This window comes from Seriola aureovittata, chromosome 11 (assembly GCF_021018895.1).
Source record: "Seriola aureovittata isolate HTS-2021-v1 ecotype China chromosome 11, ASM2101889v1, whole genome shotgun sequence".
Lineage (NCBI taxonomy): Eukaryota > Metazoa > Chordata > Actinopteri > Carangiformes > Carangidae > Seriola > Seriola aureovittata.
Window position 1 is genome coordinate 19,768,279 of NC_079374.1, and position 27,233 is coordinate 19,795,511.

At 39.1% G+C, this 27,233-nt stretch overlaps 1 protein-coding gene across 12 annotated transcripts in view; it reads left to right on the top strand.

The window, feature by feature from the left end:
• Positions 1-27,233, top strand: part of stxbp5l (syntaxin binding protein 5L) — a 137,846-nt gene that overhangs the window by 45,971 nt on the left and 64,642 nt on the right. For all 12 annotated transcript variants that reach the window (XM_056388939.1, XM_056388942.1, XM_056388940.1 and 9 more), the window contains 2 exons: positions 15,225-15,306; positions 19,798-19,898. In XM_056388939.1, the coding sequence (XP_056244914.1) occupies positions 15,225-15,306; positions 19,798-19,898 (183 nt within the window). The remainder of the gene's footprint in view (positions 1-15,224; positions 15,307-19,797; positions 19,899-27,233) is intronic.

A 27,233-nucleotide genomic window follows, 5' to 3' on the forward strand; every position in this document is an offset into this window, starting at 1 on the left:
CCCTTTCCTTTATTTTTTTTTTCTTTCAACTTCCTCACTTGGTTTGCGACAATGTCTGCCATTTCTGTCTCCTTCCCAATCATCTCCATCCATTTCTTATTTTCCATCTCCCTTCACTTAACTATGTTTGCGATCATTATCTTCCCCTCTTCTACTAGTACTGTCGCCCCCATTTCTCTCTCTCTACCCAGTGACTCTGCCTGGATGGGGAGGCATTGAGGCAGGCAAAGAAGCAGGCTGGGCTGGGCTCTGGGTCATAATGATGGTGCTGGCTTCTATAAAAAGCCTGCAGGCAGCTGAATCGATATCTCCTGTTGTCAAATTGCACGTTACCCAGAGAGAGTGACAGGATCTTGAGTTTCTACTGGCTGCTGCTGTGTCTGCTCTGCGCGTGTATGTGTGCTTCTTGAATCTGTGTGATTGTGGCTCTTGAGTGGTAGTGCATGTACCCTGGCCACAGCAGGACCTTGTATTAGCCGCACTTAATTCTTTGGAGCAGAAAATCTTTCTGGGCTTGTCATTGTGGCACTTGATAAAAAAGCTCTGCCCTGCATTTCACATGCCTGAAACATACACCCCCCCATGTGGCATATCATTATAAAGAGTACTGTTAAAATAATATGAATTTTCCCCTAGCACTGATCATGTTATATATTTTACTAAAATATGTCATGTATATGCTTAGCTGAGCTTGTTTATGGTGTTGTGACTGCTGTGCAGTATTACTTTCCCTTGTATGCAATGCTGAAATAGTTTTTGCCTGGGTTAGCTTTGTCAGAAATAATGGTTTGTAGAGAGTTCACACTGAGGGCTACCCATGTGTGATCTTCTGTGATTCGTTGAGGACGTCTGGTGTTTTTATATGGAAAAGCAAGAGACCGTGCCTAATTTGATAATGAGCAGCCATTAAAATAAACTCACTTAGATTATAACTTAAGAAGTTTTTAAGTTGTCTCTTGGGTCAAACGAGGTCTTTTATAGCTTCACATACTGTCAAGTGCATTTTGTCTTTTCAATAACAATTGTTCAAGTGTTTTTAATTGAAAAGCCACCAACTTTTATCAGAGTTTGTCAAACCTGCTGTATTGAGGCATACATTAGATTTTCAACAAACAGATTTCGTCTTCATCTTATTTTAATCTTATCTTCAATTGATTATTGTTTTATTAACTGGTGCTATGAATATAAATGGAAATATTTCTGTTTCTTCAGCATCTAAATGAGGCAATTTTGACCTAAATGAAACCCAAGCCAGGGTAAACACAGAAACCACTACAGACATGAACTGAGCTTGTCATCGTGGTCATTGTAAACACCTTAGCATGGGATCAGAAATATAGTAGAGTTTAACATAGATGGAAAGACCGGAGAAGTTTTCATTTTCCCAGTCCTCGTATTTTTTTCTTGCTAGTTTTGGTGTGTGAGTTTAGTTTAAGAGATAAAGATTGAAGTGTCTTCACAAGTATATCTTAAATCTGTGTGTGTGTGTGTGTGTGCGTGTGTGCGTGTGTGCGTGTGTGTGTGTCAGATACATTATTCATCTACACAGCAATTCTTTTGGCTCATTTGCTGCTTCACTGTGATTTGATCTGGACTGACATGTATCCAAAGTCTAACTGAGCTGACACTGTAAATTTGTCTGAAGGCTTTCTATCTTATCACCTGCTGTGTTTGAGATGCTCTGCAGGTGTGGACGTCTGCATGTGACCATTTATTTTACATTAGCACATTGAATCCTCATGGGCTGGTCTGTCCTTTATTGTACATCTCAGCAGTTTGGCAAAATATTCAGCTTATTAGAAGGAGTGCCTATAATAATTTTTCACCAAGCAGTGAATTGATTTATGCTTTTTAAGAAAGAGAGATCTTAGTTTTCTTCATTTTTGAGTGCTGGTTACTATGTTGTGAAAGCCATAACTGATACTCTTTGAAAGAATCGACATTTCTTATGTTTTTTGTGACAATACAGAAGAACTGATTTTGTTACTTTCCTTAACTGAAGATTAGAGTAATGATCACATTTGGAAATAACAATCAGAGAAACAGAAATCCAACACACACAATAATACAGGAATGTATTTTGTTATCATATCAATACATGGGAGCCATGATCAAACTAAATCTAACTGCTGTTAGAGATTCCATGTGGTTCCTGTACAGAAAATTATAACCTGTATAGACTGTGTGCTTAAACTAGCCATACATCCCACTAAGCGGTGACTTCTTGAGAGAGTTATACCAACAACAGCTTTAAGTGAAGATAAGGATATGTAAAAAAAAAAAAAAAAAAGATAAAAAAAAAAAAAAAATGATGTCACATTTTCTACCATCGACTGCATCCCTGTGTATTGTTGTCTGCCACAGTACTTCTTTTGATACCACCATCTGGAGTTGCCCATGCCAGAAATTCAAATTCCACAAATAGGTGCTTTAATCATTCTTAATTCAAGAAGGGTCACTTTTTACATTTTTACTTTGTAGACAGAATTCCCCTAGGATTCGGACTCTTTCCCACTTTCAGTCTGGTGCATTTGCAGTCCATTTCTTTGACCTGTAAAAGTCTCTATACTGGTGACATGTTTCCTGCTCCTGGAAGACCAATTTTATTGCCTCAAAGCAGGTTATCTGCAGGTTAATTACTCACTGAGCTGCTCACTGAGATGAAGCCAAGAGTGTACAATTGATGTACAACCCTAGGCGCGTGTGTGTAATTGCTTATACACAATAGTCATTGGTGGCAGTGAGGTTAACCAGTGGTCCATGCATTACCACACCACTGGCATTATTACATACATTACATGTTTATAGAAATTACATAGATTTGATCATTTTTGTGGTAATAACACTGTGTACTGAAAGCAATAATATAAGGTTCTGGCAAGTAAACAGCCAGAAACAGCAAATTACTGTAGAGACCAACAATAACTGCTTTGCCAGAGCAGAACATAATTTACAGGCTGAGCTAAAACCAGAGAGAAGTGAGGGTGTGAACAATTTTGTTATCATGAAAGATTATAGTCCACATGACAACCTCCCAGCACAAACCTTGATTTGGTCAAGGCGGAGCCATGTCCTACCTACCTCCCCAGATGAATATCTTCATTTTCTCAGTGTTTCAGGTCATGGTCAATTACAGACCTGTTTCAGTAAACATTAAAAGGTGTCTCAAGGGCACTTAAACAGCACAGGCATCACCAGTACTGGGTACTTGCTGCTCCTCCCCAGTGATAACAACTGTGTTATCTTTCAATCGTTTTGTTTTCAACTGTTCTCTTGCTGCCAGAAACTTACTTTTTGACTGTAATCTCTGCAGCCACCGGCAGCTGGTTGTGTTTGGATGTCATGCCATGTTGTGTATTTTGAGCGTCATTTTACTAGATTTTAATTTTCAGTGAAACGATCTACATAATAACAGAACAAATTGAAGCAATAACAGTCGAAGATATTCATATGTTCAGTTCACTATTTCAGTAATGATTCTTCTTTATCACATCATAGTCGCGATTAAAAATGCATTTTAAGAATTAAAAGTATAACCACATATTTCAGACAAGTTGAAACAGAGGTTAGATTTTTAGATGAGACAGAGACAATGGAACGAGAAGAGCATTTTAGCATTTTGTAAAGCTGTTTGTCATGTCATTGACATTAGTGCTAATTGGCTTTCTGATGCTGTTCGCTCAGAGATCATTTTGGCAAAAATAGTGAATATTAAAGATTTTTGGCACGCTAGTGTTAAGGCAAGGACATGACAACTTTGGTTATACAGAGACTTTTACAGAAGCAGATCAAAGTGCTTTACATATTGCAGACAATACCTTAAAAAAGCAGTTCAAAGATAATGACAAGTCATTATCTGACAATGTGAAATTAGATATAGAAAAAATTTAATGCAATAAAATTTTCAACTAGGAAAGGCATTAAAGTTATGGTGCATTTACAGTGCACTGAATAATAAATAAAAGTGCAGTATGGGAAATAAATCCACAAGACCAGTCGGCCAGTGATAATGAGCTGAACTTTAATTCAACACAGATTGTGGCCCATGTGTCCTTGAAATGAAAGAAGAGTTATGTAGAGAGCAGATGTGCTTCAGCATTTTAATCACAATGATGTGAAACAGTCAAACAGCCAATTACATGCACACATCTTTGAATTATGAGGGTCTGAGCAAGACAAATGCCTTCTCTCACAGCTCCTACCACATCAGAGGAGCGCAGTCAGAAGAGGCAATAGAGTGTGTTATAAGACGTATTCACAGGGTGTTGTTTACACTAATCAAAGCCTTTTTAGTGAGATAGGTTTATTTCTTCCCAACAAATCACAAGTAAACTGATGAAATGAGCATTCATTCATTTTTTAAAATATTGGTAATTTTCAACAATATATTTTAACCGGATGAAGGATTTTAGTCATCGTTACCCTTTGAGTGAGAGAGAGTGACCAAAACACTGACTCCCAACAGTTCTATTTACAGCCATAAAAAGCAGCAGCATAAGAAAGTGAACTAAATGATGTGTTCTGTCTGTCTGTCGATCTCCTCTGCTCTTAAGTCAAAGAAGCTCCTACACACAACAAGCAGCTTCATTACAATCAGCTGATTGTGGAGTATGTGTGTGTGTGTGTGTGTGTGTGTGTGTGTGTGTGTGTGTGTGTGTGTGTGTGTGTGTGTGTGTGCGCGCACACGTATTGCAAGCATCGGTTATATGCGGTTATACACGTGAAACTGTGCCAGGCAAATTAAATTTAGTATTCATTTGGTCTGTCAGCCAACTCTGTTAGTAAGAAAACATCGTAGAGTGCTAATGCACAGAGCTGTATACTGTATGTATCACCCACACATATACACACAAACACAAACTCACACACACTGTGCACACACCTTTTTCTGTATCCACTCTGCTGTGAGATGTTTATGCTCAAATCCGAATTACCCAGCTGTGTCCCCACTGCTTCACCAGCATTATTAAACACACAGCAGTTATTATACACCCCCCCCCCCCTCACAAACAACACACACACAAACAGAGGGAATAGAAAAGAGAAGCAGCACAAGATTAACTGATTTACGCAGGATGAAAGAGATTTTTGAGTGTGGATTGGGGAAATGAAGAGGATGAGTAGATAGCAGGTCAATTACACCGAGAAGCAAAGTCTCACATTGGGATCAATTCAAGAGAAAACCACAGTGGTGTAATTTTAAAGGAATTCCCTGACTGTAGTCAACACTGAACTTGAATGTCAGCACTTGTCAAACTACCCCAGGTATTACAACCACTGCTTGTGGAAAAAACCGTGGTTGTAGGATATGTAACGCTAGCTTCTATCTCTGAGCCAGAAAATCTGAATTTGAGCCGAAAGGCGGCTGGGTAGAGCTGAGGTGTAACATGGCCACCACAGCAATGCTGACAGGCTGAAATGCCTGTCAGTCAAGCAAAAACAACATAATGCTCTTTAAAGATTGATGAAGTATCTCCTCAGTGGAACAATGATTCTCGAAATTGTCACAAAGACACAAGTCTCTTGCAACCATTAGAGGAACTGACTTCACCACTTAACCGTGGTGGTAGCCGTTAATGGCCAAAAATGGATTGTGAATTATATTTATTTATATTTATATAATTATATATCAACAAAACAAAAAGATTCACATTTCAAAATTTATAAACTCATCACATATTATAAACTTTATTTGACTATCCTTTACTAAAAAAAGAAATTACAATCTCACCGCAAACATTTCGGCTCAAATCAACGACAGGAAACACAGAAATACTGCATGTTTTCTCACTGTTAATGATGAGTAAATAAATGCTGGAAAGAAACTCCAATCATCTGATGCCTCCTTTGTATCACATGTAGTTGTGACTTTTGATAACAGTATATAAAGTAGACACAAATACAGGGACAGTGATCAGTATTAACATTAATACTTTTAAACAATTATGCAATTTTTACATGTTGGGGGTTGATTCCCAAACTCAGAGAACATAGTGTTTCGGGCTGTGATGCCCATCATGCATTCAGACTACATTGGCTACCATTAGGGGTGGGCTATCTGCCAATAAGATCACGACAATCTTTTTGGGTAAAATCGCAATTCACAATCTTAATCACGATCTGCATTCGGTTTCCGCTCTGATTTAATTATGAAAGTCCCGACTGGAAGTTGTGATTTGTATCTTTCTGCCGCTTTGACGCTTCTTCTGGGCGTTTGTCTGCTCTCTGCTGCTCTTCGTCCCCAATGTTGTCCTTTGTTGACAAATTGTGTCACAACCAATAACACTTTTTGTTTTTTCATGCGGAGTATTCATTTGGACAGTGCTGTGATTTATTTATGAGGTGCCACAGCTAAATGTTTTGATTTGGAAGTTCAATCGCTGCTGACTCACCGCTATTAGCCAACCTGTCAAATGCTGGGAAGACCAACAGTAGTCACTGTGAGGGGTGTGTATGCACACGTGTAGCACACAAACACACACTCCTGTTTGAACTGCATGAAACCTGAGCAATAAAGTTAAAAAGTAAATATGAAACTGCTAAAATAATTTGTAAATACAACAAGTAAACATGCACAAACAAAACTGTGTCACATAAACACAACACAAGTCATTAAGTCGCTTTCGGGGACATTATAGAGACAGCCGGAGCGACCATCGTGTCCTTGGTCATCTCTCCTACCAAGGCCCATCCCTCCTCCCCAGTTTAGCCAGGTGGCCAGTTCTAGGAAGAATCCTGGTTGTTCCAAACATTTTCTATTTTAAGAATGATGGAGGCCTCTGCTCTCTTAAGAGCCTTTTTTTAGGCCTTCCCCAGATCTGTTCCTCGACAGAATCTTGTCTCTCAGCTCTGCAGGCAGTTTCTTCTTCCTCCTGACTTGTTTTCTGCTCTAATATGCACTGTCAGCTATGAGACCATATATAGACAGGTGTGCCTTTCCAAATCATGTTCAACAAACTGAATTAACCCCAGGTGAACTCTAACCAAGGTGTACAAACATCTCAAAAATCACCAAGAGAAATGACAGGCACCTGAGCTAAATTTCAAGTGTCATAACAAAGGGTCTGCGTGCTTGCATCTTGGGCTGAACAATTAATATAGAGTGTAGATTGAATGGAACAAATTGTTTAGGGCTGCAACAAATAAAATATGAAAAAATGAATCGGGTCTGAACCCTTTCCAGATGCACTGTGGATCGACCTTTCTTTGAAAGTAAAATTATCATGAGGAGAAAGCAGTAATCAACAGTACTTAACAACAAGTAACAAAATAATACGAGTTGGATCCAACAATCACAATCCCTGAATAATGCATTTTACCTGCTCTATTTTACCATTACAAAAACATACACCTGTCTGTTTTATATTTGTTCAGGTTGCTCTGATTTTTTCAACCCACTGTTTGTTCCTTCCACTGATTACAGCAATGACGAGATAACTGAACTGAAAAAATTGTGAATGCAATGCAGCATACCAACAAAACAAAGAAGTTGTAGCAGAGTTGTGATCCATAGTGTTTGATGTTTATCATCACTCCAGTTGTTAGAAGATGTTTTCTGACATACACATATGAACTTTGTGTAAAACAGTCCATACTACAGGAGTAGCATATAGATGAACCGACACTGCACAGAAAAGACACCTACACTATTGAACCCGAACACTGTGCACATGGGAAGTGTTCATCACATGCTCCATGTGTTATAACACTATTCAAGGTGTTAAATGAGGCTTTTGCGAGCCATCTTATCACACCACATATCCATAAGGTGTCTTAACATTTTGCTCGCTCTTATTTCTCACTCATATCAGAATCATCTGGTAGGAACATATGGACTCCATGTACACATTTAAATGCATCTCGTATGAATTGTATCTAGATATGGTTTTAACCGGATTATATTTACACCTTAGATCTGATTGTTCTGTCACATCCTCCTCTCGTTCGTTTGCATGAGACCAAAAAAAACAACAAACAAACAAAAAAAAAAAAGAAGATGGAAATGGTAGCCATCCGTGAAGCTGTGTTATTGTGTTTGCGTGCTTTTCGAAGCGGGGGAGGAAGACGTCTTTGATAACTGGAATGCCAAAGACGAAAGCAGAGGAGAATGCTGATTTATGTTGTATGCTGCTACCGTACCGGTTTGGAACAGTCACATGCGATTATGTATTTCCACCCATGTAGCTGTATGAGGATTGACATTGCAATGTAATTACACTTGTATTCAATGTGGTCACAATGGAAATCTGACCACCACCCTCAATGCATATTGGGTGCACTTATGCTTTCATGTTGTCAAGCACTGTCCGATTGCATTCCAATCACCCAAAACGCATTTTAATGTTTTTTGTGGTGTGATATTTAAAGTTTTTACCCTGAACTATCCACACTGTTATGGATACTGTAAATAATAGGCATTCTCCTGTCTTTTCTCTGTAAAATCCCCCATCCACTTTATTTTTCAAATAAGACACACATGGTGTGGAGTTGACAGAACAAGATGAAAATACCTGGTGTCTGCAGGTCTGTTACAGTCTGTGATTCAGCTGTCTGAATGAGAGGAAACCAGACATGGCAGATAACACCTGACTGGCAACATGGTTCAGCCCCAAAGACAGAGTTGGTCTTAGTATGGTCTCTACTGAATGAATGAATGAATAAATTATCCTGACCTTAACTGTTGCCATATTCTTGACTCTTGACTTCCTTCCAGCTACTTTCTCTACACGGCCACGAAGCTGACTCATTTAATCTGATTCCCCAGTTACTGCCACCACAGTAATTAAATATTGCATAAAGGAGCTGTAGAATTATATATTTTTTGTTTACTCACTAAGTCATCACTATCAGCATCATCGCATATTCTTAGCTTTTACTGTATATGCTTGTCAAGGAAAGAGTCAGCAGAGATTCTGGGCTTTGCTGAAAACATTCAGGGCATCCCTACTCCCTCTCTCTTTTAAAATAGAGTCAACTATTTCTCTCAACAATTAACCTCTCAGTAGTTTACTGTATGTAAAATAGTGGCCTTTGTTACAATTTTGAAAGTCATTGTTGTACTCTCAAGGGTCTAAAATGGGAGGCGTTGACCATTATAAAGATTTTTAAGCAAGTCTTTGATTTTTGAGGGACATTTTGGGTGAAAGACAGGTGGTTAACGGCGTGCGTGTGTCTCCCACAATGGAGGAAATCAGTGTTCATGGCATGTACACTATATTGTTAACAGTACCACCATACACTGTGTCGCAATGTTGGAGTCAAACAAGTTCAAATGCTTCAGAGGATATAGTGGACGAAAATTTTCAAGAGTCTGTGAAAGGATGCACAAGATTGAAGTAGAGAACAAAGAGGTAGCAGGTGAATTAAGGTTCTTATTGTAAGTAACAATCAGCTTTGTCCCCTGCTTCATCTTTATGTATGGCCAGTTATATACTGACTGGAAGTAGGGGACTGCACAGGAGCCTTGTGCTTAGTTCTGGTGTTTGTTCTTCAAACATCATGTAGATAAGAGCCTTGTGATGTTGATTTACCATTGACAGCTGATTGGCCTTTTCTTGCTGTATTCATATTGGCGTAAATGTTTACATAAGTAATTAAGGTGTGGCCAATTTTAATCAACCGCTGTGATTAAATGCTGTGATGAAATGAAAAAGTTCCCCTCCCCCTTCCCTTCCTTTGTTATCTTGGCTTCTTGTCACTGCAAAACGAACAAAAACATTTGCCATTTTTTTCTAGCATTGGACTTATTGTATGTGTCGCCTTCCCTGCTGAGATAAATACACACTTCTGATTGGAGCTTATTGTGTGCTGCTCTAGATTCATGTTTGAAACTAATTTGATTGTTTATCCACAGTCGGTAATAATTTATAGAAAATTGTAGTTGTTTTAGTCCTTTGAGCCATACAGCTGTGGAGGTGTTATCTTAAAGCAGAAAGTGCAAACAATACCCTCATGCCCTTATCACTTCTTGATGAAGCAGACATGCAGCTTATTTCCTTGGTTACTCTTCGCGGTAAAAAGTTTGTTAATCGTGAATCTGTGGAAGTGATCTATTTTTCTCAGATGAGCATTTTAATGCATTTTTTGTAAAGTGCATCTTGAACCCACTTTTGCTCAGGTTTTTATTTCCATTCTAGCTGTAAATTGTTAAGTGTAATTATAAACAAAAAAGAAACACCCTCTGGAAAAACAATGATATGCGATTATATGCTGCAGCACATAGACCCGAGTTTGCAGCCAACTGTGTCACGTAACGAGAACTGTTTGTTGGTTAAATGTTAATGCATGCTGTAACTGATTTTCCTGTTGCTTAGGCTATGAAGCAGAAAATAACCACAGATTTAGAAGTAATGTTTCTTTCTGTGCGTCTTCCACTAAGAGGTGTACACAAGGAAGATAAAAAGAGGATAAAGATGAGGAAAGCTGATTTATTTGATTTGCAATACTGAACATGACTGGAGTCATTTCACATCACTAAGTTATTGAACATTTCTTTTGACAATAAATTCGCCCCCTCTCCGCCTTTCCTTTAAAACCTCACGACTCAAGTTGTATCAACAGACATCTTCTTTGTGTGTCTTCTTGTGCACATGTGCAGTTGTGTGTGCGACACAGCTGTTCTGTGATCAAAGATATATATACACTGGTTTGCCTCATCAGCTGTTCACACCAAAGGAAGCTGTTAAAAAAAAACGTATGTTGTAATGTCATTTCATAACTTTCATTTGCTGTCACTTATTGGTTTTCCAAGCAGAAATCACCAAATACAGCAGACGGCTCCGACAGTTTCTCATTGGCATTGTCTCCTGTCAGCTAGCAATAATACTGTGTTTGTCTCCTGTATGGATGTAGGCGACTTCACCTTCACGTCAGCTTTGTGTTTTGACAGCATCTTATGTGTTTTGATGTTGGTCCCAAGTGTGATGTGAATTTGAATAGGTTGTGTACAAAGACTTGCCTGTCAGGGAGACAATGATGCAGACTGACAGAGAGATGATTTAAGTCACTCGCGAACCATTCCCTTTCAAGGCAGCCCTTGAATCTCACACGCATGCACCGGTTCCTCTTTGTTGAGTGACTGGACTAAGCAATGGTCAGTGCATTGTAATGTATTACAAAAGTCTCTGCCATAATTTGACTGATACATCCACCACTTTGGAGGCCAGAAAAGATTCAATCTCCTACGTGTTGAATTTTCATGTTATTATTTAGCATCTTTCAAATGATTGTGATTGTGATGCAGAAAATTACACCAGTGTAGGCTTGTGTCACATAAGGCAGGCCTCACTCACACTTTCAAGACTGAAACTTTATAAGACACTCACAAACAACGGCCTCTTTTTTTTTTTTATTTAAGCTTTCCTGCTGGTAGTCACCAGCTGTGTGAGTATTCAGAGGAGAAATACATTTAAACTGTGTAACCAAATGGACAGACCTGATTTCTTTCAGTTTGGTGGCTCAACATGGGTGCATGCATGAGTGCAGGTCTCTTTTTTTCGCCGTGTTTTTCTCACTGATGTGATTCGGATGATTTGAATGAGAGGGAATGAAAAAGACATGACAGATGGAGAGACGGGGAAGAAATCAATTGGAGAATTTCTATTTGATGCTCTGTTTTTTCTCTGAAACCTTCTCATTTTCATGGAGTTTGTTCTTGGCCTGCCTTCTTCAATCTTTTGGAATTTCATTACAGGGGATTGTGGTTTCCCAGTAACACAAAGTAAACATATTAATTAATCTCAAATCTAATAGAACCTACACTGGCTGAAACAGCTGACGCATGGATATGGTTGCCTGCAATGTATTTGTGATACATTGCAATACATTGTAATACATATTACATGTATTCATGTAATATGGACCCAAACCCAAAATGTGTCCAGAACCGGTCCTCAGAATAAAAACAAGTACAGTCATAAGAAATACTTGTTGCATACTTGTTTATTATTATATATTTTATTTTTTTTAAAGAAGTTAAAAATTATTTGGCACAAGACTGAAACTCATGAGCATTTTGAACCTGAACTGTCAGAGTCCTTCTTCCCCAGTGCATCTGAGATCAGCAGCCTGGTTCAACAATTCACCAGATCAGAGTCCGTGGGTGCTGCTGCTGCTGCTGCTGCTGCTGTTGTAGATGTGATAAGTCAGTCTAGCAAGACAGTCTGGAAGTTTCTGCCTTGTTGGTTTCAGTGTGCATTGTGAATCTGAAATGAGATGTGCTCACTCTGCATGCTATCAATCTGTGAATTTCTGATTGAATTCACTAACATATCTGCTATGTACAACATTACTGAACATAACTAGTGTTGGGTGCTTGAAATCCAAATGTTTTGTGCATTTATCATTTAGTTATGTTTGTCTAATTTATGATGTTGGGTCTGAGCTCTGCCTCATGAGTGGGACACCATAAGTTCGACCTTCGAAAATATTAATATAAAAAAATTATAAATTAAATAATAACTTTAAAATGAATTAAAGTCCTCAGGGGCACCAGCCTAAAACTAATAGGCAAAATAGCCAATATTGGTTCAGTCTCAAATTATTACTATTAATCTGGAACTCCCATATGAACAGTAAGTAAAGGTTGATGGATTGGAATTCTACTGAGTAGAGTTTGGCAATACTCGCACTTGTGCAACATTAAAACAGTAGTTACACTTCACTTACGTTCTGAAGCCTCCTACTCTCCATTCTGACTCATATTCATATTCCTCTATTTTTTCACTGTCAGACAACTGAACAAATATTTGATTGTGGCTCATACATGTTACGGTTGCCTTGAGCTGTTTGCAAGGTGTTGTGAGTAACCATTAATGCGAAGTGAGATAGATAGAAATCTCTGGAGAAGAAGGGGGTTACAAACTAGCCACATCATGCGGTTCGTATAGGAACTTTATCACATTTAACTCAATCATGAGATGTAGCATAAAAACTGTTCACTGGAAGTAAAGGTTATGCCAATATGGGTAGAAGAAAGTGAAAGCCTTATCCACCTGATTTTTGAAGACATAACAATAATAATAAGAGCCATGTCACTGAGAAAAACAGCTTGAATTACAAATAATGACGTTTTTATAATGTGAAAAAACAAGAAGTGACACAGAAGGAAACTGAAACAGACAAAACTGACAAACATACAGACAGTACTTTTTATGCCTTGGCTTGGCTTACGACAATCCACAAAGTTGGCAGCTTTATACGGAGATACCCGATTACCTATTATTGGTTCAAACTACCACAGCATCATGACTGGAATGAATAGATAAAGGGGTTTACATCTGTACACAAAAAGATAAATTAAAAGCTAATAATTAAAAGTTGATTAATGGTCAGACTCAACAGGGTCGTTTTGTTTACTGCCGAACTGCTCATATGTGGATCTGTGCTGTACCTTGAGCAACATTGGCAACAGGGTTGAATTCTGAACAACCTGTATTGATAAAATAGCTCCTCCTGAACCAGATCCAATTGGCTCTGTTTTCATGTTGTGTCATGTCCCCCTCCTGCTGATTTCCACCTGCATTGAGGGATTTGCTTGGTGATTTTGCTTCCTCTGGTTACCATACTTTAAACAAAATGCATGTAGATTTATTTGCTGATCACAGAACTATTCCTCTACACACTGTATATTTCAGCATGGATATAAAGCTAGAATGTGTTGTTTATTACACATAAGGAAATGACTAGAAATGGATAAAGGACATGATGGAATAACAAAATCAACCAGTGGTTAAATCGCCATCTGTCAGTTTTTGCGAGTGTGCAGTAAATGTATTATTTATGCTGTTAGTTTGCACTGCTTATTTGCTGGACAGATTAAAGCCCAGTTGGTCCGTGTTACCACCAATCACACATAGCAGTTCAGTGTTTCATTTTTTTATAGTGAAATTCTTTCCTAGGGCTTCCAGGTCACATTACATTTTTAAAAAATGTAAAAGTAGCCTTAGAGTGTGTTCATTGGAAATTCATCTGATGGAAATCTTGTACAGATAGTCTTACAATTATGTTGCACATATAATATACTGAGAGTGTTATTTGTTGGTGTGAACTTTACTTATTTACTTACCCTCTAACACAACTAATTAAGCTGCACTGCTCTTGACAACATGTGTGAGCTATGCTACTTGCATTTCTAAGTTTGCCCTAAATTTAATGAGACAGATGTTATTTTTTTGCGTCTGATCTGTTAGTTTATTGTAATGTCAAATGCGAGATTATTTATTTTGAAACATGACTGGGCCTGGTCAGTGGCACCAGCAGGACTATATTTCATAGCGCATAAGAGTCTGCTAGGCCTACCTTTAGGTTTCCCCACACACATACATATGTCTACTTAGCGTTAAAGTTATGACATGATACCACAATAAAACTCTGATTAGCCTGATTAGCCACATGCATTTCAAAGATCAACCAACAGGCCTGAAAAACAACAACAGCAAGGGAATAACTGTTTAAGAGATATGCTGATTCAAATAATGCTCACTTTGGAGCTGTTTTATTGTATTGCATTACACTGAAAGGTGTTTCTAATATTTAGTCTGATGAAAAAAAACACAAACGTGAACAAAATAAAAACACATTTATTATAAGAGCATCAAGGAATTAAATTTACAGGTTGAAATTTAAAAGACATCTATTTCTGTAAATTGGATGACATGAAACCTTTGCACTGGTGAAGTAGAAAGCCAGGCACACACAGCACCTCACCTGTGCTTGTGTGGATGTTTCACTGTGAGCTTGAATGCCCTGGGGTGGGAGTAGAGGTTCAGTTGGTAGTGTGTCAGCAATCATCAAACAGCACAATCCCCTTTTTTTTCAAATCCAGTCATCCTTTATGACTACATTTGACATTGCCTTTGACATTACCTGCCTTGTTATACACAAGTTGCTGTAGCATTCGGCGCTACTTCAGCTTCTGTGCAATTACAGTTGGTGCACATACACCCTCACAAAATAATATAGGATCAATTTTTGTTAAAGGCTTGTTTTACATTGAGAAGTTGATGAAGTCAATAACATAGAAAAGACCTGGGTAAATATTTAAATCTGGGGACTATAAATTATAGCAGTTGAAGAGAGTTATTGTTGGGCCCTGGCCCTAACAGTAAAATAGTTGCCTATCACTCTTAAAGAAACATACAGATATTTACTTTTTTGGCTGTGTTGTGTTGATATACCCATAGTGCATTTTTGTACACACTTCCTTGACTCTGTGATGCCATCAGACTGGGACGACCTGGGGTGGACTGCTACTGTCAACATGAGAGCGGAGCAGCTGTTCTTCAACTGCAGTTCCTCATCAATGAGGTAAGACAGACTCCATTACAATCCAGTCTTAAAGCTGTGTTTTTAAAAATCTGATTGACTTTCCCTTTCTGGCCTGAAGTGTTTGTGATAGCCTGAATTTTAGAGAGTTCATTGGATTTTGAATGAATGATCTTAACCATGTTACCAACAACCTTGGATCAGTCGTCTTAATCAAAGCTTAGTGTTTTGTATTTTGCTGATGATCATAATGATGATGACAATTACCCTTTTCAATAGTTTTTGGATGACAGTGGGGTTGAATTAATTGAATGGATAGTAGATTGGAATTATGACTCTGTAGCTGCTGGTTAGTAGCTTTCATTAATTGTGCAGTCATTATTTCTTATTTTATGGGATTTGTGGGCAATATCTGACACCTGAAATTCATTGAACAAATAAAGCAAAAACAGCATCTCACAGAAGACTTGATTGTGAAGCAAGTTCTGCAGTTACAGTTTCTGCTGTTACAATTCTTTCTGGTCTCAGTTAGAGGTTTATTAGTGTAAAATTATGGTCATTGCTGCAGAGTTAGATTGTAAAATGGAGACCATATGATCACTTATCACTTAAATCAGAACTTAAGTCAGAAGATGTGATTGAGGTTTTATATTGTTCAGTGGGAAACAGTAGCCAGAAATCAAGTTGTATCAGTAGGAAATATCTCAATTCACCTGTTGGAAAGCACTTAGTGAGCGGGGAAAGACATGGGTTGCTAGAAAGGAGATTTGAAAATCAGAAAATAATAATCTCAGTGCACCCTGGGAACAATCTCATGTGATTGCATGAGTGATGCGTTCAGTTTCACATCAGTGTTATTGTTCTTGACTGTAGCGGGCTTTGGTTTGAAATTCAGTGGATGGATTTTTCTCAGTTAATAGAAGGGTGAACTTGAGAAAGAAATCCATGTCTTTGAAAGCACATATTGACGTATTAGGGTAGAGACCTTTTGGCATCCAGTCCTATGGAGTGGTTTACTAAATCACGGTTGTTTCATGTGGAGGAGCTGATGACATAGGGAACACAGGAGACTAAACACTGCACAATGAACCACTTAAATTAAAGGAATGTTACGATCGTTATTTGCTCAAATACACAGAGTTCGTCCTCTTTGCCTTTAAAACTGTTGTCCCTCACTGTCTGCTTTTCTCCTGACAGACTAGCACTGTGTGGGCTGACACATGGCAGTGCTCTGCGTCAAGTGGTTTGTTTTAAGACTTTAGGAGGAGCTTCGTCAGTGCGCTCCAGTTTAATGCTATATTTTGTTTACTAACACAATACTGTAGGTGTATTATAGAAATACAGGGGTCCTTATGTTAAAGAGCAGAAGCCAAGTCACACGGATCTGGAACACAGAGCTGTCTCTCCCCTCTGTGTTACGCTTTCTTGTTTCTCCTTTATTCTGCTGTAATCTGTGTGTTCTTCCTGCCGCTCTGCTTTTTTTCTGTACCCACTCTATTTCTTTTTAAGCCCACTGGCTCTTTCAGCCCACTTCTCCATCACTCATTGGCCTACTTGTGATGTGTCTGAGGCAAATAGATGTGGATGGGTCTGACGAAGAGTGTGTGTGTGTGTGTGTGTGTGTGTGTGTGTGTGTGTGAGAGAGACAGGTATTAACTTTGTGTGTGGATGAGTATTTGTGTATGGGTTTGAGACTTAGTGACTTGTGTTGTATTTTATGTGTGTGTGTGTGTTTATAATTTTGTTTGTGCATGAGCAAATAGGAGTGTGTGTTCGTGTGCTACATGTGTGCATACACACCCCTCACAGTGACTACTGTCGGTCTTCGCGTCGTTTGACAGGTTGGCTAATAGCAGTGCTGTATGTCAGTGCCCTCTCTTGGATTCAGTGTGTGGGCTGTGAGCCACCCTACTGATGGTTGATTTGCATATTCAGACCAGCCTCTTGACATTCAGTGAGGTGTAAAGATTTACTCACATTAGACATATGAGCTTGCAGGTACCTGTGAATGTTAAGCTTTGTTTCTCTCGTCTCTATATCACACTTTAGTCACGTAATTCATATCTAGTTGCCAGCGGGTTTATTATGCAGTCATAATCTCATACAATGTTATCCTTGTAAGCCTCTCTCGAAATTTTATGTGAGGAGAGATTTTTTTTTCTGCCACATTGTGGAGGGTATGAATAGGCTAATTAATGCGTTTGTTTGCCTATTCTGAATTCATTACTTTGCGTGATGAATAATACATCTAAAGAGGCTGAGGGGGCTGCTGAAAGTTGGTATCAGATGAGGTGTGGTGGTGGGGAAGGAAAAAGATCCTTCCTCCCTCAGCACGACTGAGGGAGGAAGGATGGGTCAGCAGAGAAATATTTAGTGGTGAATGTATACCTTAAAACAGATATAAAAATCGGCAGAAATCATGAGATACAGGCTAAAGTGTACTGTAACTGCACCTGGTTGTCTTGCCTGTGTTGCCATCAAGACGTCAAGAAAATTATACCATAATGAAGTTGCAGACCCTGTTTACCTCTCCTGTTCTCTCTTCTCCCCATCTGATATGATTTCTTCATTAGCTGCTGCTCCACCTCCTCTCACTCCATTTCACTCTCTCCTCCTATGCATGCTTCAATCTCCAAAATGATCCTTTTGTGTTTGTGAAGTGATTAGTGGTTCTATAGAAGTGACAGAAAGGATTATGGAACTTGATGTTGAGTAAGGCTAGCAAGTCTGTGCTGAATTATCTCTATTTAGGTCCATCACATCATCTCTCAGCTCTGTTAGATTTATCTCTCCTTTGTAAACCTCCGTATGTTGTGTAAGCTTCAACCAGCAGGTAGCACACAGCTCAGTGAATCATTAAATATCTTTCAGTACTTTGTTTAATGTCCAGTCTATAGTACTTGCATTTGAGATGACCAGTTTGCTAGATAAAAATAAATTATAGAATAGAGACAAATAGAGAAATAGAAATATAGTGTAGAAATGAATTTATAGTGTCAATAGTAATAAAAAATAGAACAGTTGCATCTACAAGTCAGCAAATAATATCTGACTAAATTTGTGCAAAGAATGTGATGTCTGGATAAATATGAGTTGCAGTATGGCTTATTAAATGAGATGATAATAAGATAAAGATAAATTATACACCACCTAAATACACACAAAATTGTCATCTCAATGTCAGACCAAGAAAAACTGTGATTGAGAATAAATAAGTGCCAGTACGTTAGAAAGAAATAATGAGACAAACCAACAACACCTTGAGACATCGTTAATCAAATGAGCTTCATATAAGTAATTGCCACCAGAAACAGAGCGATGAACCCAAAAAAATAAATTACCTTCTTCATGAATGTTTACACATTTAGGGTAAAGTGGAGCACAAGCTAATGGGAATTTAATAATCCCACTAAAATGAAATACTTTTAATCCCAGCAGGGTGCAATTATATTACATGACAAGATGAGGAAGAAGCATAGTCTTGATAAGGTAAGATTACGTAAGAAAGAAAAACAAAGGAAGAAAACACAATCATATCCAGTATAATTTTATGAACGCGCCAGGTTATCATCATCATCGATCCCCCATCAGTCAAAGTTGACACAGATAAGCAGCAACATAACCTTTTACGTGTGTGGAGAGAGGGTGCCAAACAAACTAGGGGGCAGTAGGCGATGAATGCTCAAATAATTATTAATAATAATTTTTTTTACCAGACAATGGTAATATAAGACTTTTTTATCTGACTGTAATTGATCTTTCTTTCATCAAAGATGATCAAATGTATGGCTAGCATTTGAACAGCTACAGCAAATAATTATAGACAAGGATGTGTGTGTGTGTGTGTGTGTGTGTGTGTGTGTGTGTGTGTGTTCAGCCTGGTTAGCATTACATCTCTCTGTTTAATATTAACCTTTAAATAACAGAGATTGTGCAATAAATATTTTTCTCCATGGAGAGTGAAGGGAAAACATTCACCAATATGGAAAACAGCAATGTTTTCATCCTCCCTGGCGCTGTACAGTCTTTAATCCCGTGATTAAGTTTATAATCTAAAACTAATTCTCCCTGGGCTCCAGTGTTTAAAGTGACGCCCTGGTAGCAAAACCGCATTGGGAATTACACTGAAATTACAATTTGCTGTCCTCAGAAGTAGGACTGAAACCAGCTGACATCATTTGAAACTGATTTGTCATTTTCCTCTCAGTTTTCCTTCAGTTTCATATGATGACTGAGCTTCCTTCTTTTGGAAGAATGCATTCTTATGCTAATTGTTTCATTTTAGCTATTTTATCTTTTACATGTGAACTATTTTACTTACGTCATGTTATTGTTGGCAAATATTCGCTTTGCATGTGTGCGTCTTCAGTGCCTTGCTCCTCAAATCTACTGTGTTGTTTGCAGTTTGTCTAATATTTCACAGTCTTGTCTATCAGCACTACAGGATTTGTGTTAAATCCAAAAGGCAAGGTGTCCTCTGTGTCCCTGAAATCATTCAGTACTGATCTTCCTTTTTCTTTCTTTGTACTTTAGGGAGCGTTGGTCACAGCCTGTGCAGATGACACGCTACACTTGTGGAACCTGCGTCAGAGGCGGCCGGCTGTCCTCCATTCACTCAAATTCAACAGAGAGAGGTAAGCATCGATTCCACTAGATAAAATATGCAAACATTTGTGTAGACAGGATGTAGCACACATGCTCATACAGTATATGAAGACACACCACAAACCTTCCAGTGAAAAATGGATGTGACTACCCTAGACCAGAATATTCAATAGCTGGTACAGGAGTCTATAGCCTTAAACACCCATCTTACTGATATCACGCATTAAAATTTCTATATACAGAGTCAGGCTGTGAGAGATGAACTAAACATGACACTGCATTCTGCATCCTCTCATCTTCAGCATCCTGACTAGAGCTTGACCGGCTGGCAATTGGAATCAGACAGTTTTCAGTTTGATTGGCCATGACCGGTGACTGGCTGACCAGTCTCACATATATCCGATTCTGTGGTGATCAAATATACACTTAATCAGACACTGGCAACAACATCACCCCACTGAACATACCCAATTTCGAGAAGCTAGCAAAGGCAAAGTGGCTAAAACTAGCGCCACACCACTTCACACCACCTCACCTGTGCATGACGGATACCTCACTGAGCTACTACTGCAGTTTGCGCGCATGTGTGTCCACACCTCCAGTGTTGATGCTGTGCCTTGGATAATGGCCATCAATATAATAATCATCCATCATTGATGAGCAGTCTGAAAAGTGGGGAGTTTTACAACTTTTCACCAGGAACCCTTAACCCTTGTTCACAGAGAGGGAGAGAGCCCTTCACCTAGTTATTTGATTATTAATAGTCAATGTTTTTATGATGAATTCTCCATTGTAGAAAGTTAAAAAATGTTTGGGTAGTTTTCAGTTATAACTCTTAGAGATAAAATCACCATCCGCCAAGAAAATTGAAATCCCTTATTTAACAAATTTATTCTTCAGAGAGCTCTTTCAGAAATCACTGATGCCACTGGGCAGTGCCCTCTGTGCTCCAGAAAGACCCCCACTCACACCACCCAGCAGATATTTGCTGCTGGACCAACCTCAGCTAGAGCATCGGCAGTGGTCAGAGCTCCTCCACCAGGAGGACAGATTTAATCAACTCCGTTTGGAAGACAGCAGACAGAGTTGACGAGCAGTGTTGAGCGGATGAGGCCAACTCCTCTGTCCTGCCTCTGACTCTGCTCCTTTTTCACCATGTCTGATAAACCATAGAAAGAAGATCCACTGGCTGGAAACTCACACTTCCATCTCAGCTGGTAACTCCATCTGACTCCATCTGTGAGACAGCCCCACTACCACCCCCACAGGCCTCTGAGAGATGATTGCCGAGTGGTTCTCAGGCAGCTGAATCCATCTCCTTTGACATGTTACATGTTACCACCTAAACCACTGAGCTACATGAGCTAGCTTTCAGATGTTCACTACGAACTTCCACCAGCAGAGAGAGCTAGTGGAATATTTCTACAGGATGTTGGTTAATTAACGAAGTCGGCCTGGACGTGATGGTTGATGGATTGAATCTAATCATTATTATGGGTCAATTGAACAACTTCTGCAAAGGTGTTTGAAATGTCAAGAGCATTAATTTTATTGTTGGGCTTTGGCAGATGTAGCTGAGTATGATGCTCCACCAGCAATGACACAGACAACTCCTCCTGTTTTGGAGCTCTCCACTCTATATCTCTTCTTTTTTTCTTTTTTTGGACACCACTTGAGGGTCCTGGAGGTCAGAGGACAGGTTGTTACTGCTGCTTTACTTTTCCCCCGACAGCTAAGATGCAATGGGACAGAAGTGCTCAATGAGCTGGGAAAAACATGACCACTGCAGGAATCCTGGCTGGCTAGCTGTGGGAGGGCCAGATCCAGTGTGAGTGACTGAAGCTGAGAAGACCCTGAGTGTGTTTGGTAATTTGGCATGTCCACTCTCTCCTAAGGATGGGCATTTTCAGTAATTTCTATATTCCAGTACTCTCATTACCTTATGAACATTTACTCGATTAATCGCAAATTATATATAAATATATTTTCACCGTTAAAAAAAAGGAATATGGAAGGTCCATGTCCGACTGGAAACACAAGCTGAATTTATGTTAAGCTTGTGTTTCCAGTCGGACACAGACCTTCCCGACCAAGCCTCCTGTTTGGCTGTCGGAGAACATGATATGCAAGTTTAACACCATATATCTTGCGCTGCACGTTATTGTCGTCTTTTACATCAAAGTATTTCCAGATCTCACTTTTCCTGGTCACGGCTGCCATGGTGCACGTAACACCAACTGAGTTGAACTATTGTAGCCAAAAACAACACGTGCGCAGTTGCGCGAGTAGTGAAAAACTACTCGAATAATTACATCAACAACGAGTACTCGAGTACTCATACCCATCCCTGCTCTCTCCCTCTCTGTTGGTAATGTTGTGTCGAAATTGTAATAATCGTTCCATTTTCTCCAACTGAGCAAATGTTCATCCACTCCCAGAACCCTCTACATTCCTCTTCCTTAAAGCAGGTGTGATGTCCTTGATGTATCTCTCTTTCTTTATCTCTGTGTCATACCTCCTCACCCTCTGGAAGAAGAAGAAGACATGCCACACCTCCAGCCATCTGCTTCTTTCAGTCAATCATCTGTCTCACTCCCTGCTCAAGGCCATCACCTCTTCTGTAGAATAGCAGTCTGTGTGATGTGGTTGTTAGTGCGTCCTTGGCTCTTTGCTTTTTCCCAGCAGCGACAGCTCAGTCTCTGCTCTCCACCATTAAACTTTAATGGCAAACAATGGCCTCTAGATGCTGATGCTTGGTTTTTGGAAAGCTTTTCCCCTCTATCTGCCTGTGGAAACGTACGCAACATACATGTGTCTGGCCACACACAGAAGTTACTCAGTTGGCAAAAACTGTACCTGTGATTTTCCCAAATGGGCACAATATACTCAGTGACCTGCAAGAGTTGTTTCAAAAACAGGTTGTTCAATGTGGGGCTGTTCACTGCAGTTGTTAAACTATCCAGAGCACACATTCACAGGCCACCATTTTTGTCTACATGGCAAATGAGCTAGTTAGGGGTATGCGGTGAAAGGAGCAAGGATCCATTTGAGTCTGGTCAGCATTAATTGAGCTCTTGGTATTGAAAGTGTTCGGGTTTGCTGCGTCTGTAAAATAGAATAAACATTTTGCATCGTACCTGCTCTAGTCCTGAGTAGAGCTCTTTTCTTTGCAATAACCACTACATGCTCAACGTGAGTACATCCAGTATACAATGAGTACAGTTAGATGAGTGTTTGGCGAATTAATCCTTGTTTGATTCAGGCAAGTGTCATTGCACATTAGTACAATGAAGGAAGGCTTTAATAAAAATGGGACTGGGACTTTCACATTGAGACCATGTCACACTTTACAAGAATCGTTCAGTAAACAGTGGTTTAATTAACTATGATGATTTGTAGAACAATGCCTGCACATGAATTATATTTAGACAAGTTTGTAATGTTATTCTGTAATTGTTATCTGCACAATTCAATTCAATTAGATTTTATTATTGTAGTTTGTGAAAAAAAACTGTATGAGAAACACCTCTTGGCATTACAGTCCACAACTACAACAACTAAATGACCATATATCTCTATAACTACAGGTAACTATAGAGAGAGATTAGAATTCAGACTGGACCCTAGCAGGAAATATAGCACTATTTGAATTTTAGTGGCTTTTTCTTCCTTTTGTAGATCTGAGCTCATCACATAGACTTTGGGTACTTAATGAGCTTATTCAAATTTCTCATGAAACCAGAGGAGAAAACCAGAAAACAAAACTATACAACAAGACAAGCCTATAGTAGTTCCTATAGTTAACTAGAGAGGGAGACAGACGTGATGGAGATGACAGCCACATAGAAACAGAGTGAGCCACGCAGCCTGCTCCACTGGGCCAATCACCACCCAAAGCCACATCTATGTCTTTCCCTCTTTCTCTGTCTCTCTCTGATATTTCTATTTCTTTCACATTGAGCTACCGCCCTAATTTGTGTAGCAGCCCATAGAGAAAAGTCTCAGTTCTCCCAATGGCCTCTCTGGCATTGCTCTGTCTGCATGCAAGGAACAAGGCTTATAATACATAACCTTAATTTGACTGCCTTATTATTTCTCAAAGTTCACCTGTGAGATAATGGGACATTGCTCACCTCCGTACTTTTGAATGTTTTGCACCAAAATGTTGCCCCTTTCTATACATTTCATAACAGCAGCCAAAAGCTGTAACTCTATTGGTGATAAGTAATAACCATAACTAATGACAAAGAAAAATTCAGTGGACTTAGAATCACAGCTAGTTTCTTTTTCAAAGAAAAGCAGACACTCTCTTCCCCGTTGAGGCATAGAAAGTTCAGACATGCTGACAGAAATCAGGTGAAGCAGCCTTTATACATAATGGAAGTATATTTAAAAAGATGTATTCACAGCAAAACACAAAAGACAGTACAATACGAAATTTAATGATTCCATTAAATTATAAATCATATTTAAGCTGAACTTACATAATGGATACGATTGACGCAGTTTGAGATCTTTGTTTTCTTTTTCTTTTTCTATTCATATTTTCTGTCTTTCTGCAGGAAAAAGAGTCTTTTCATTTCAACTAAAAGTTCATTTCCACTTTAGGCTCCTGTGTCATGTGCAAGGACATTTAATGAAAATGTCTGCATTCCAACTGAATGTGATGGAATATATCGCTTTTTAAAAGCTCATAAAGTGCAGTTCTTTATTTTTCCTACAAAGTTTTCTTTGTCAATACAAGTCTTACTTTTGATTAGTACAAGTCATTTGAAACTCACCCGGTTTGCTATTATAATTCAAGGACCTTATCTGAGTCAGAGAGCATGTTTTCTCTCTACTGAAACTTTTTTACCATTAGAGAGAAATTCGGTTTTTCCACATGACAGAATCTCAATTCTTCTAGAAAACAAAACATCATAAAACTCCACGAGGATGATAAAGGATAAAGGATAATGGACTGTAAGAGTTATTGAAAGAATGTACAGTCTGTACTTTGTTAAGGATAGAACTTGGTGTCTCTGTAATGCAGTGACAGGATTGAAGTCATTAGCAGTATGTGTGAGAACTTATCATAGTAATTAAATTTTTTTGGGGGGGGGTTATGCACAGGTGATATTAATGATAATAATAACATTGTTGGTACAGTACTTCTTTTTTTTAAAGCTCTTTTCAGGAATGTCAGGAAAGTCGACAGGAAAGTCGGGGGGGGGGGGGGGGGGGTGACATGCAGCAAAGGGCCGTGGCACTCTACTAGGTGAGCCACTGAGGCGCCCCGGTACAGTACTTTTTAAAGCAAAGTAGCAAAATAACAAAAATAAAAATAATTGGTACAATACTTTGTATTTTTCTAATCTTTTTCTAGAACTTAAAGTAACAGGGAACAGAAAGACGATTTAATGGTGCAGGAATGCACATTTAGAAAAATTTAAAAGTAGATTTTAAACAAGTCACTGAGGTAGCAAAATGGATTTCAGTAGGAATGCTTTTCAAAAGTTTTGGAAGCACCGGCAAGATATGCACAGTTTTAAGTCCATATTGGGGGATTAGCTAGCAGAGTTTTGTGGATGTTTTCTGGATTGATCCTATTACGTTCGCTGCTGCAACAGCCTCACTACATTACTGTTTTGTGGAATCATTGCATACTGGTCACTGTAAACCTGTCCTTTCGAGATTTTATACTTAAGCTTCATATCCTGGTACCTGTAGCCATCACTGTGTGATGCACATAGCATGCCCACACAAACACAGAGGTCAAAGAGGTTAGGAAAAATGTTTTGCTTCAATAGTGTTAAAATAAACTTCCTGCAGTAGCTTTCTACCTGTCTTGTGGTGTGATGAGGTAGGAGTCAGAACCACTCACTCCCAGTTGCAGAGCAGTGAATCATGCTTGAAGATAAATGAAGAAAAAGGGCATCATGAGTCATCTGTCACAGGCTGGGCAGTGACTTTCTATTTAGCTCTATGTCTCTAGGTTGAACCTCTGACAATTAGCACCCTAACACCTCCTCAGAAACCCTTAACAATAACATATGAATTACTGGAAATGGTGGAGAGAATTGTTTTGTGATAACTGTCAATCAGCATCCCCCCCCCCACCCCCCTCCTCATCATGTCAACAGGAATTTGAGCTAATATAAGCCTCTGTGGTTTTGATGTATCCAACATGACTGTCTTTGTTGATATATGTAGTCATTGTAGAATTCCTTAAATAGTTGTGTCACATCTCATGCAGAGCAGATGGCGAGGTCGCCAGTTCCCCCGATGATGTCACCAATTCAGTTAATCTCTACATCTGTTTACTTCATTAGGGACATTTGCTCCTCGGCTGGTTTAGCAGTGGCTGGTCAGCTGGAGGCTAAAGCCACGTCTCCTCCTGTCCTCTTTGATTGATAATTATAAGGCTTGATGATAGTGCCTGCTCCGACTGTCTGGAGTCAAAACCATGAATTTGACTTTCCCTCTTTTGCCCTCTAGATTTGTATTCGCCACTATTTACCTCTTTCTGCATCCTTTCATCTTCTCATCGTTTCTTCCTTTGATGTCCTTTTTTCTTTAAAGCTTTGTCTTTTATTTGGTCTTTGCTGTGACATTTCAAGGAGGTAATCAGTGCTAAAAGGCTTTTCTAAATATGCCTCATCCAAAAACCTTTTTACACATGGAAAATATCAAGACTCAATCACTAATATGTTTTCTGAGATATGGCAGTTTAGCTGGAGTTTATGAAGTGGTTCAGATTGCATCTCATTTGTTGCTTTTTATGTAAAAAAAATTGGAGCTAATAATCCACAGAGGTTGAGCCCAAAGATTCTCGAAACAAGCAAAGAAATACGTGCATTTGGTGGTTTAAGGATAAGTGCGTGTTGCAAAGGACAGGAGACTGTATGAACCTCTGTTGCCTGCCCCCCCCCCCCCTCCACACACACACACACACACCACCACCACCACCAGTTTGAATATTGTCATCGCCCCAAGCCCCTAAAATCCTTATTGAATTGTCTGCCAACTCATTTGTCTTCTATCTAATAATCCTGCCTCTCGCTGGGTTGGTGGCTTTGGGGCTGGAGCCCAATGATCCCCCACATCTTTCCAAGGTAATCAGCATGGACAGGAGTGACTTAGTGTGTGCTCTTTATTCGCTGGTTAAGGTGCTTTAAGAGATGATGAATGCTAATGTGAGAGCAATAATGGTTTAAGGAGCTTGGTATTATATCATAATTATTTTGTATCCATAATCAGGGTTCATGTGGTCATGGAAAACTCCCAATAGGTTTTTAGAGAAGCCATAGAAAATATCTTCATAAACAGTTTGTGCAGTCACTCAGGTTTACCTTGTACCTTGTCTTGACTTGAATGATATCCAG